Raw genomic sequence first — 12,336 nt, forward strand, 5'->3', positions numbered from 1 at the left:
GTAGTTACTTTTTCCATTGTTTCTCAACCAGTTAGTAAGATGTTATTTTAAATTGTTGTCTTAGATAATATGAGATAATATTTTTATTGTTATAATAACCAAGGTTTATTCTGAACTAGCAAATGGCAAATTTAAATTTAATTATCTTGCTTTTGAAGTACTTATTCTGGAATTATCAGTCTTCTGTATGACCACATTTTATTAGTCTCAGCCTACTTCCATTGTGATATGTACCTTTTATTGAATGTTTTTTTGATGTGGTAGCTAAAAAAAAGGTAGCTAAACAAGTACAGTAATTGATTATGCAACTATGGGTATACAAATTGAATTTGTTAATTCTAGCATTTTTGTTACAAAATTACTGCATATGCTTACCACAAAGTGGTTGTTAAGTGACAAATCATGTGATTGCTTTGCTCAACAACTGCAATTTTGGCACTCCCGGTTGTGGATGTTAAGCAATTGTATAGATCATTAAGTGGATGGAGTTCCAGGTATGGAGCACGGGGTAGTTTTGGGGTGGTGGTGGTGGTGAACGACCCTATGAGGCTCTGCATAAGGTGAAAATCCTCCATGCTGAAATCCAAGCAGGATTTTAAGCCCCTGAGCAGAGAGGCACTTGTGCGCACCCTGTGGCTGGCCTCCCAGGGCCTCCCCCTCTTTCCTGAGGCACTCCTCTTACCACATTGACTCTTCACTGTTTGCTTGGAATTTGGCTCCCTCTTACTGGTAACTGACTGAAATAACTGCTTGCCAAAAGAGATCAGCTGTCCTCCATGCACAGAAGGGAATTTCTTTAGTGGCGGGCAGGAACATGAGTGAAATCTTCAGGATTTTGGCCCCGATTCTGCACCCACAAACAGGATTTAGCTTCCCTCTATGCCTGGAAGGAAACTCCTTCAGTGGTGTCCTGGAACAGAGCTGCAATAGTCAGAATTTTGGCTGTTTCTGCACCCCTCTGAAAAAGATTAGTTGCTCTTGGGAGGCAGCTCTTTCAACCAGCCCTTTTTGGCTTCAGATTTGAAGCTGTCTCTGGGGCCCTACATGGTGAAATCTTCATGATATAAAATAGTTGTGTCAGCATTCTTGAGGTGTACTGAATTTAGTATTCATAAATTAAAAAGGTAAAACAAGATGCTAATTTAATGTATAAGTAATACAAGAAAATTATTGTTTTCTTAAATATGTAGTAATGAATATGGATGTAAATCACAGACTGCATTTTCTTAAAATTATAGAAAGATTGTACAGATGGGACTAGCTATAAATAAAATAATCTTATGGTTTTTGCCAGAATGGCAAAGTATTAGCAAATATAAAGCAAAGGTTTTAACATTTCCTAACTACTGTTTGTCTGCATATTTTTAAAAATCTTTATATGCTGCGACAGTTGGATAAATTTAGCTCTAAAATCCTTATTCCCCAGTCCAATTATGATACAGGATTTACTTTAACTCACTTAGTAGCAAATTTTCATTTTCAAGTGTATTTTGGCTTTACACAGAAAATATTCTAAGTGTAAAGAGAGCTTATTAAAAGATGGAAAAGCCCAGTTTTTCCCAGAGGCTGTCTTTATAGGAAAAAAAAATTATTATTTTTTTGCTAGGGGTTCTTAGCAGGAAAAAGGACATACCTGAGATGAAGAATATTCAAGGAAAGATTGGGGGGGGGGGGCAAGCAATTTCTTCCGGATTATAATTAGATATTTCACAGCAGTGTGTCTACTTTCAAATGTTTCAGAATTCAGAACATTTTCATAACTATGATATCAGAGTATAAGATAGAAATGTAGCCCTCGGGTTATGACAAGAATTGAGCCTGGAAATTCGATTGCTGAATAATGCAGTTGTAAAGTGTGATGTTACACGACCATGTTACTTATTGGCAATCCTGGTCATCCCCATTTCTGTAGTTAACCAAAGGCCAACAGGTTGTTAAATAAGGACTTCCCATGACTGTGACCTGGGAAGAGATGCTAAAATCGTATCCCAGGGTAAATAGGCCAGTGGGTGATTGCTGTGGATAGGTGTTAGGAGTACAGCTTAGCAGGGAGATGTCATGGATGCTATGGAATATGCATGGTGAGTGGCTGTCATGGGTACTATAGAATGTGGGCAGGGGCTGTGGGGGGACACTATGAAATGTAGTCTGAAGAGTGATGTGTGAGATTACAATACTATCTTGCAGCTCCTCAGGAAAAAATGCTGTAACTATTTGCAGGAGTGGCTTGTGACTGCCAGCTTCCCTATTGACTTTGCCTATTCACCAGCAGGGAAAGGATGAAAATGGTGACCACATAATTCTGGGATGCTGCAATAGTTGTGAGGGCCAGTTGCCAAGCACCTGATCCTATAACCGTATAACCATAGGGATGCTGACATGGCTACAACTTATGAGGATGGGTCATGAGTCCCCTTTGTTCAGTGCCATTATATTTTTGAACAGTCACTGAGCAAATGGTTGCAACCCAAGGACTATCTGTAATCATACTTGTTTGACATTTTTCCTGAATTCCTTGTGTATGAAGTGAACACTGAATGTCTTTTTTCAGTGGTGGTATTCAGCTGGTTTGCACTGGTTTGGGTGAACCGGTAGCAATGATTTGGTGTGGGTTGCCGAACCGGTAGTGACTTCTGGCTGGCTATGACCCCAACCCGGTCGCTCGGTCACCGCTCACTCACTTGCCCTGCCTGCCCAATGCTCACCCCACCTGCCTGATGCCCCACCCAGTCCCTCCTCACCTCACTCTTGCTTCCCCACCAGCAGCAGCTTCATCCTGGGTGATGACTCTGGCTGGGGCCTAGCTAGCTGTGTTTCCCCCCGTCACCGTCCCTGGGCTCAGGTGGCTGGCTAAGCAGTCATGCAGCACTCTCCCAGGTCTCCCTACCATGTGGCGGCCGTGGCTCAACAAGTGGCATTGGAGGTGCTCTGAAAGGGACAGCAGGGACTCCTGAGGTTGCCTCCTATAGCAGGTGGTGGCAGAGGTGGTCTGAAAGGGAGGGTAGGGACTCCAGGGACTGCCTCCCGTAGCAGCGCCTCCACCTCCACCCGTTTCCTTTCGTCACCTGGGAGAAGCAAGTGACGGCAGAGGTGCTCCGAAAGGGAGGGTGAGGACTCCTGGGGCTGCCTCCCATAACAGCGCTGCCACTGCAGCACCACTACCTCTTCCTCCGCCTCCTCCGCCTCCTGCTTCCTCTTGTCACCTGGGATTAGCAAGTAGTGGCGGAGGTGCTCCGAAAGAGAGGGCGAGTGGATGTCCCGGGGCTGCTTGCTTTCTTCATTCTCCTACCAACTGCTGCTCTGGAGCTCGCTGAATCAATTTGTCCCAGACCAGGTGTATGTGTGTGTGTGTGTGTGTGTGTGAGAGAGAGAGAGAGACAGACAAGGAAGGAAGGAAGGAAGGAAGGAAGGAAGGAAGGAAGGAAGGAAAGAAAAGAAATAGGAAAGAAGGGGGAGAGAATGTGGTGTGTGTGTGTGAGAGAGAGAGAGAGAGAGAGAGAGACAAAAAAAGAAAAGCAGAAAGAGGAAGGGAGAGAAAGGAAGAAAATGAAATAGAAAGAAAGGAAGAAAGGGAGAGAAAGAGAAAGAAAGAAAGGAAAGAAAGAAAGAAAGAAAGAAAGAAAACTCTGTGCTATTATTTTTGATTATTCCATTATTTATCACATATTAATATTTTACACCATCCCTACACCTAGAGTGATTTTACTGCCTTTCTTTTGCCCAGGGATACCACATATTTTTCATGGTTTACATGCATTCAATGTCTACAGTCCAGAGCATAAATACACGTGTGTTTAACAGAGTTGAAAGGGACTTTGGAGGTCTTCTAGTCCAACCCCCTGCTCAGGTAGGAAAACTGAGGATGCCAAATCCTGAGTAGAAGTCCTGGATAAAAAGGTGTCAGAATAACAGACACAGACATTTAGAAGGGACCTTGGGGTGAACCCTGTACCATTTCAGAGAAATGGTTGACCAGTCTTTTCTTTAAAACTTCCAGTGATTGAGCACCCAGAACTTCTGGAGACAAGCAGTTCCACAGGTTAATTGTTCTCACTGTCAGGAAGTTTCTCCTTATTTTTAGGCGGCTCCTTTGTTTGTTCAATTTCCATCCATTGCTTCTTGTTTGCCTTCTGGTGCTTTGGAAAATACATTGTCCCCCTTTCTTTGTGGCAGCCCCTTAAAAACCGGTTGCCTATCACCCTCTTGGGCAAAGCATGTGAGTCATTTTCTCCTTTCAGTGGTCCATGAAAATACATCTATAGTATGTAGATAATAAAGTCAAAAAAAGGTGAACAACATTTTTACAGAACTATAGATAGGTTGAGGCTGGGTGTGACAAGGAATGGCTGGGAGGAGAGGGACCAGGCAAGGCACCCCATGACGTGAGTGACATTGAGTTGGCCACACCCACCCAATCATGTGAAAACCAAGCCACGCCCACCCAGTCACATGACCACCAAGCCATGCCCACTAAGCAAGCCATGCCCACACAACTGGTAGTAAAAAATATTGAATTGCAACACCGGCTCATTTGTTATTTTAGTTTTAATTTAATAATTTTTATTGTAGACATTTTGTTTATATTACAGATAGTATTTGACTTACAACAGGTCACTGGAAGTTAGGACAGATCTACCTGGGTCTACTTACAACCTGGTTCCAGTGTTACAATACCACCCCACCCTCCATATTACATGACTGCATGCTGGGCACTCTTCATTTATATTTCCAACCTTTTTGCTTAATGACTCTAGTGTTTTCTTCATTACTGTGATGAGCACTTTAAAATCATGTCGGTCATTTAATGACTACCAGGAAAAAAATGATATAATCAGGCCAGTCATGTTGATGATCCATTTTACAACCAGCAGGCTCTATTACAGTTGTAGGTTGGCTACTACCTGCACTGTGGATTATATTCAGATAATTCTTAATTTACAACCATTTATTGACTGTTCAAAATGGCAGTGGCACTGAAAAAAGTGATTTATGACAGGTTCTCTCACACATATGACCATTGCAGCATTCTCATGGTCACATGATCAAAATTTGGGCACTTGCCATTTGGCATAATCCTGGAGTTATGGGTTCACTATTTGTAATCTTCCCAGCTGGCTTCTAATAAGTAAAGTGAATGGGGGAAACCAGATTCACTTATAGACCACCCGATTCACTTAACAACTGCAATGATTCATTTAACAACTATGGCAGAAAATGTAAAATGGGGCAAAACTCACTTAATAACTGCCTTGCTTTACAATGAAAATTTTGGACTCAATTGTGATTGTACATCAAGGACTACTTACCGGTATATTTTTACCAGGCCATTTTATGTCTGCAGTGTGGAGTTGAAGGCTTGGTAGTATTTAGCTTCCTTTCTAGCTGTAACATGATAATGGAGTTCTTACCTTTAGGGAAATTGATGCAATGACTTATATTAGCACGATAGAAGACTTTGCATTCCTTTTTTTATTCTGAACAGCAAATAAATCAAGATTATAAACTTCTCCTTTTGTATAGTCCATCAGTAACAGGTCCTGGACTTCAAAATATAGAATTTCTTTGTTTTTGTATTAGCATTTTTCTTGTAGTTAATAATAGAACAGAATAACACAGTTGGAAGGGACCTTGGAGTTCTTCTGATCCAACCTCCTGCTCAGGCAGGAAACTCTATCATTTCAGAAAAATGGTTGTCCAATCTCTTGTTAAAAACTTCCAGTGTTGAAGCATTCACAACCTCTGGAGGCAAATTGTTCCACTGATTAATTGTTCTAACTGTCAGGAAATTCCTCCTTAATTCTAGGTCGCTTCTCTCCTTGATTAGTTTCCATCCACTGCTTCTTGTCCTGCCTTCAGGTGCTTTGGAGAATAGCTTGACTTCCTCTTCTTTGTGGCAACCTTTGAGATATTGGAGCACTGCTATCATGTCCTTCTTTTCATTAAACTAGACATGCTCAATTCCAGCAACCGTTCTTTATATGTTTTAGCCTCCAGTCCCCTAATAGTCTTTGTTACTCTTCTTTGCAATCTTTCTAATGTCTCAACATCTTTTTAGATTGTGGTGACCAAAACTGGATGCAGTATTCCAAGTGCATTATAAAATGATATTAACGCTTTATATGATCTTGATTCTATCCCTCTGTTAATTCAGCCTAGAACTGTGTTGCCTTTTTTGGCAGCTACAGCACACTGCTGGCTCATATTTAAGTGATTGCCCACCTGGACTCCCAAGATCCCTCTTACAGGTACTACTATTGAGCCAGGTATCACCTATTCTATACCTGTGCATTTGGTTTTTCATGCCTAAATGTAGAACCTTACATTTTTCACCATTGAATTTCATTTTGTTAGATAGCTCCCAATGTTCAAGTCTGTCAAGATCCTTCTGTATTTTAAGCCTATCTTCTGGAGTGTTGACCATTCTTGCCAGCTTGGCATCATCTGTAAATTTGATGAGTTCCCAATCTATTTCCTCATTCAAAATCATTGAGGAAGATGTTGAAGAGTACTGGGTCTAAAGCAGAACCTTGGGGCTCTCCACTGCACACTTCCTTCCACGTTAGATACAACTCCATTGAGGACTACATATTGAGTATGGTTGGACAGCCAATTACAAATCCATCTGGTGGTGATGCTGTTCTAATCTATATTTTTCTATCTTACCAAGTAGTTGGTTGTGGTCTACTTTATCAAATGCCTTAATGAAGTCCCAAGTAAATTATATCCACAGCATTCCTCTGATGCACTAATTTTGTCAAATAATGCAATAAGATTTGTCTGGCATGATCTTTTTTTGACAAACCCATTTTGGTTTTTGGCTATGACTTTGTTCCCTCTAGGTATTCGTGATTCGTTGCTTGGTTATCTTTTCCATAATCTTCCTAGGTATTAAGGTCAGGCTGATAGGTCTGTAGTTTCCTGAATGTATTCCCCCCCCACCTTTTTTTTTAAAGATGGGAACTACATTAGTTCTTTTTCAGTCCTCTGGTAGTTCCCTGGTGCTTTAGGATCTCTGAAATATATAATTCAGTGGTTCTGAGATCACATCTGCCAGTTCCTTCAGAACATTGAGATGTAATCTGGCTGCTCCTGGCAATTTGAACTTGTCTAGGGTGCTCACCATTTTCTTGCCTATTTTAACTTAATAGTTAATAGTGAAAGATTAATATACTCTGAAATATACACTCAGCACTTCTTTGAATTAAAATTAATATTTAAAATAATTGCAAAAAATTGAGAGTCATGAATCAAGGCAAATGTATGTGTTCCAAGATAACGTCACAAGATCCAATCTGGGTTGGTCACCAGAGGTTTAGTCTTCCGAGCTTTCAGACTCAGGTTGGTGCCCATCCTCAGAGAACTTGTCTCTCACTAAACCTCTGGTTCCCATGACCGACCCAGGTTGGATCCTACAAATTTGAGAGTGCCATCTGTTTCATTGCAGACTGCATAAAAGACTAGAGGACTACAATGCTCTCTGGGGAAAATTTAGTTTTAATATATATTTGTGAATTAAAAACAGAAACATCTTGTGCTCCCAACTTTTGTATTGCCTTGTGTGTACTCAATAGATTAGTAAACTTGAGGTATATCACTGTGTATATTCTATTGTAAGCTGCTGCAGGCCAATTCTCGATTTAAAATGTTAGATCACCACTGATTTAACAACTCAGAGACATTTCCTTATATCAGAATTATTCATTTGTTTCAGAATTTCTGGCTTTTCAAGAAAAAGTCCAGGCTACCAGAGTAGCATTTACTTACCTGTTTTGGGGTTTGGCTAGTCTAAAGCAAGGAAGAATTAGGGATGATATAATAGGAGTATTCCAGTCTTTGAAGGCTGCCACAAAGAAGAGGGGGTCAAATTATTCTACAAAGCATTAGAGGGGAGGACAAGAAACAATGGTTGGAAACTAACCAAAGAGAGAAGCAACCTGGAATTAAGGAGAAACTTAATAGTGAGGACAAATAACCAATGGAATAGCTTGCCTTCAGAAATCGCGGGTGCTCCATCACTTGAGGTTTTTAAGAAGACACTAGACAGCCACTTATCTGAAATAGTATAGGTTCCCCTGCTTGATCAGGGGGCTGGACTAAAAGACCTCCAAGGTCCCTTCAACTACTGCAGCAAAACCATTTTTGTGGTATCTGAAAGGTTCTGAAGAGCTAACAAATCTTTATTACTGCAATTGAAACATTCTATATAGTTTATTTGTAAAGTGTATTTCTCTGTTAATATAAGGATTTTAAAAGTTTAAAATATATGAATACAATGCAGTTATGTTTACTAATATTAAATATAAATATGCAGCATAACATTTAACCGAGATGGACATGTGACTGATATCTGCATTAATACATCAGCTTTGGCTTCCTATAATTTAATTACAAACAGAAAAGTTTTTCCTAATATGATAAAACGATAAGTTATTTTTGTGTGACAATCTTTTATGTGTTCTTTGTTTCTTGGTAGATGATGATGTACCTGCAGATATGGTTGCAGAAGAATCGGGTCCTGGTGCACAAAATAGTCCATACCAACTTCGCAGAAAAACTCTTTTACCTAAAAGAACAGCTTGTCCTGCAAAGAGCAATATGGAGGTATTTAAAAAAGAATTTTTTTAGAGTAGATAAATAACAACTGGGCATAATCTAGTCCAGAGAATGTTGTGAGGGGAGCATATGTAAGAATACCAATATCAATAAAATTTGAAGAAGATTGGTTGAGATGCTTGACTGAATCTAGTAGCTAGAAGAGATGCTTAAAATGTTTTTACTTTTTCTTGTCAGGGTGCTTCTACTTCAGCGACAGAAAACTTCGGCCATCGAGCAAAACGGGCCAGAGTATCTGGAAAATTACAGGATTTATCAGGTAATCCCTGTTTTATAAGATGAAGTACTGTGTAAAAAAATTTAGTCTTCCACGTTTCCTTTGAATTTTTTAAATGAAAAGCAAATAGGATGCTGACTTTAGACCTCTTTGTTTTAAGTAATCTGATTTTAATGTCAAACAAGATAACAGTAAGGTCTATGTGTAGCAAGTAGTTCTGTTTGCCATGTAGATGAGAAAGATTTTTAACTGATAGATGCAATTAATAGCACTTCTGAACAGTGCAATCCTATGAATCGTTCTAGAAGTAAATAGAAAAATCTCAGCCTCTAGAGCAGAGGTGGTATTCAGCCAGTTCTGACAGGTTCTGGAAAACGGGTAGTGGAAATCTTGAGTAGTTCAGAGAAGCGGTAAATACCACCTCTGGTTGGCCCTGCCCCCATCTATTCGCTGCCTCCTGAGTCCCAGCTGATCAGAGTCCCAGCTGATTGTCTGGGTCTTCTTTTGTTGCCCTGCACAAGAGAATGGAGCTGGAAAGCAGTTTAGTGGGGTGGGGTAGAAATGGGGATTTTTCAGTATCCTTCCTCTGCCATGCCCACCAAGCCACACCCACCAAGCCACACCCACCAAGCCACCACCATAGAACTGGTAGTAAAAAAATTTGATTACTACCACTGCTCTAGAAATATAATAAAGATTATGGCACTGTAACCTTGAAATGTTCCAAGCTCAAAACACCTGTTTTTGAGTGTTCTGGGCATGAATTGTGTTTTCTAAAGTTATGTTCCAAGCATGAGACAACTTAATTGTTTCAAGAGGTGTCATTTTGAGGCTATTGCAAGCACTCCAGTTGAGCTGATATTCCTCGGCTTGTGATTGGCCCTGCTTGTTTCTTCAATTTATTGTACTTAGCCAGATTGAAGCAAAAACCAGCAGCATATTCTTGCCATTGTTGGCTTAGACCAGGTGGCATAGGGAAAGGAAACAGTTAAACATAGTGGACAGAAGACTTTAACAATCGCATGTTGCTAGCCTATTTTATATGCTGTGGTTCTTCTGAGGAAGTTAGAGTTCATCTAGATTATTATTTTCATGAATGTTGCATGGTGCTTTATTTCACAGGTTGATAATACAAAGATGTAGGTACACACTAATTTACACAGAAGTATTGCCAGTGCTGTTGAATAAATGTCCAGCACAGTGTTTGTTCAGTTGATGTGTATCTGCACATTGTCTTTGTAGTAAAGCTAATGTTATTTATGCAGTTTATTTTATTCATTAAATTTATATGCTGTTCATCTCACTATCAAAGTGCTTCTGTGCAGCAGGAGTCCCACCCATCAACTCCCCCCCCCCCTTTTCAGCCAGTTGCCAGATATATGTGCAAGTAACTAGAATAGTCTGGAGAGAACCTGGAAAAAATAAAACCCATAAACCTTGCCTATAGTAAATTGGCCACAGAAATTTTTTTATTCCCAAAACTTTTAACAAATCATTTAATATAAAAGTATTAATATCAAATAAATATTAAGAAAGTAGTTGCTCTCTTTGTCTATAATCTCTTGACTGAGTGCTACAGAGATATTTTATTTGAAGAGTAATATATGTGCTTCATTATTTAATATGCCTTTTCTCCTCCCTGTTGTGGTTGTACCAGTGTGCCCTTATTTATTATTTTTATTGCATTTAAGCAGCTCGAGCAAATGGAATAAAATATATAAAGCCATTACACTAGATGAATGTTTTTGAGAAGGGCATTCCATTTGAAATAAGGAATTCCTTTAGGAACTTCTGGGCATTGTAAAGAACTTTTTATCCCCTTCTCTTCCTATATTTTCCTGTCAACCAGACAACTGAACTCATACCAGTCTCTGAATGCTATGTCTTTAGAAGCTCTCATCTTATACAATACTATGCTGCAAGCAAAGCTGTTTTGTGTATTCCTTTGTTCTCCATCAGCAAAGGTGGCTGTGTATCTTTATCCTATTGACTCAACTTTTGTAGTATAAAGGGTTTGCTTACATATTGTCCCCTTTGTGTAGAAGTCTGCTGCTTTTCACTAAATTAGGAGTTAAACTAGGAGCTAGTTTCTCCTATTGCAGAAAAACTGTTGAAGATCTCCACCAGCCATGGATATCTTGAGTGGTATGAATATACAGGAATGTGGAGACTAGATTTTGGAATATGAGCTCGCCTTCCTTGATGGCTCCTTACTTGAAATTATGAAATATCCAAATATTTTGAGTGATTTCTGTCTGCCGTGTGCAAGTATCAGGAAGATTTTTAAAAATCAGAAATTTAGTGTTGTTCATTGTCTGTCCATATTGATTGCTAAGCATAGTTGTTTGTTGTAATTTACTCAAAATTTATCATTTTTATAGTTTATAAAGCTGGACACATACCTATGTTTTATGTTTTGATAAATAACTTACAGGCTGCTGCTGCTTATAATCTTTTCAGTCAGATCATGAATATAAGAAAGATACAAGATGTTTATGGTCTTTCTTGATGAAAATAATCCAGACAATTTAATCCTGTTATTCACGTTTTGTATTTTAATAGCAGCACCTGCAGAACAATATCTTCAAGAGAAATTACCTGATGAAGTGGTTCTGAAAATCTTTTCATACTTGCTAGAGCAAGATCTTTGTAGAGCAGCGTGTGTATGTAAACGTTTCAGTGAGCTAGCTAATGATCCAATTTTGTGGTAAGTGATAATTCTTAATTATTCTGAAATATACTACATGTTATCAAGCACCATAAGAAAAATGAATTCCTAGTTAGTTGTTTTTATTACCTTGAATGAAAACAGGTATTTGAATTGTAAGAAATGTTGTTTGGCACATATTTCAAACTGTATGCCTATTCTTCTTTAATGAATCCTGTCAGTCTAATTTGACGATCTTGGAGATTTTGCTATTTTTTAAATAGAAATCTGTTTCTACACTCAGAATAGTGGAAATACTGTTAAAAAATTCAGAAAAGATTTCTGAATTCTCCATAGTCAATTGGATTTTTGATTTCTCTAATTTTGTCTTCACCATTGTAAAATTACACTAATAATGTTCTGATTATCTACATATCAATATATATTGAATACTGACTGTTAAGTAAACTTCTTTAGTTAGATTTTACTACGAATGACTTAAGGGACAAATCACTGTAGCTTTACAGTCCTACTTAGTTTCCAAGCTGAAATAAGATTGGCCAGATGCTGCCACCTGCTGAGATGTAAAGACTAGGTTTTTTTTTTAATGATGTTTTTAAACAAATACAAACAAAGATTTGTAAAAGAAAAAAATCAGCCACAGGAAAAACATAAAATAAAACAAGCTATTAAAACAAAATTATAATAAAAATATTTAGCAGACTGTAAATATGTAAAAGGGCAATTCATTTGTCATAAAAACTTGATTTTAGCTAGCACCTAAAAGAATTTATAAAAGCTCTAGCTCTAAATGTTAATGAATTCGAAAACAGAATAAATCCATGAATCAAGTGCTAAA

The 12,336-nt window shown here is 38.7% G+C and overlaps 1 protein-coding gene across 5 annotated transcripts in view; it reads left to right on the plus strand.

Moving 5' to 3' along the window:
- Window positions 1–12,336, plus strand: part of FBXO11 (F-box protein 11) — an 88,421-nt gene that overhangs the window by 57,764 nt on the left and 18,321 nt on the right. For 3 of the 5 annotated variants that reach the window (XM_026696000.2, XM_087931027.1, XM_087931031.1), the window contains exons 2-4: window positions 8,474–8,601; window positions 8,791–8,872; window positions 11,393–11,537. In XM_026696000.2, coding sequence (XP_026551785.1) covers window positions 8,474–8,601; window positions 8,791–8,872; window positions 11,393–11,537 — 355 coding nt within the window. Of the gene's footprint in view, window positions 1–3,723; window positions 3,848–8,473; window positions 8,602–8,790; window positions 8,873–11,392; window positions 11,538–12,336 lie in introns of those variants that run through there. The other 2 variants (XM_087931038.1, XM_087931023.1) reach the window with 2 other exon arrangements.

Source organism: Pseudonaja textilis, chromosome 1 (genome assembly GCF_049901715.1).
Source record: "Pseudonaja textilis isolate UNSWEBS1 chromosome 1, rPseTex1.2, whole genome shotgun sequence".
NCBI lineage: Eukaryota > Metazoa > Chordata > Lepidosauria > Squamata > Elapidae > Pseudonaja > Pseudonaja textilis.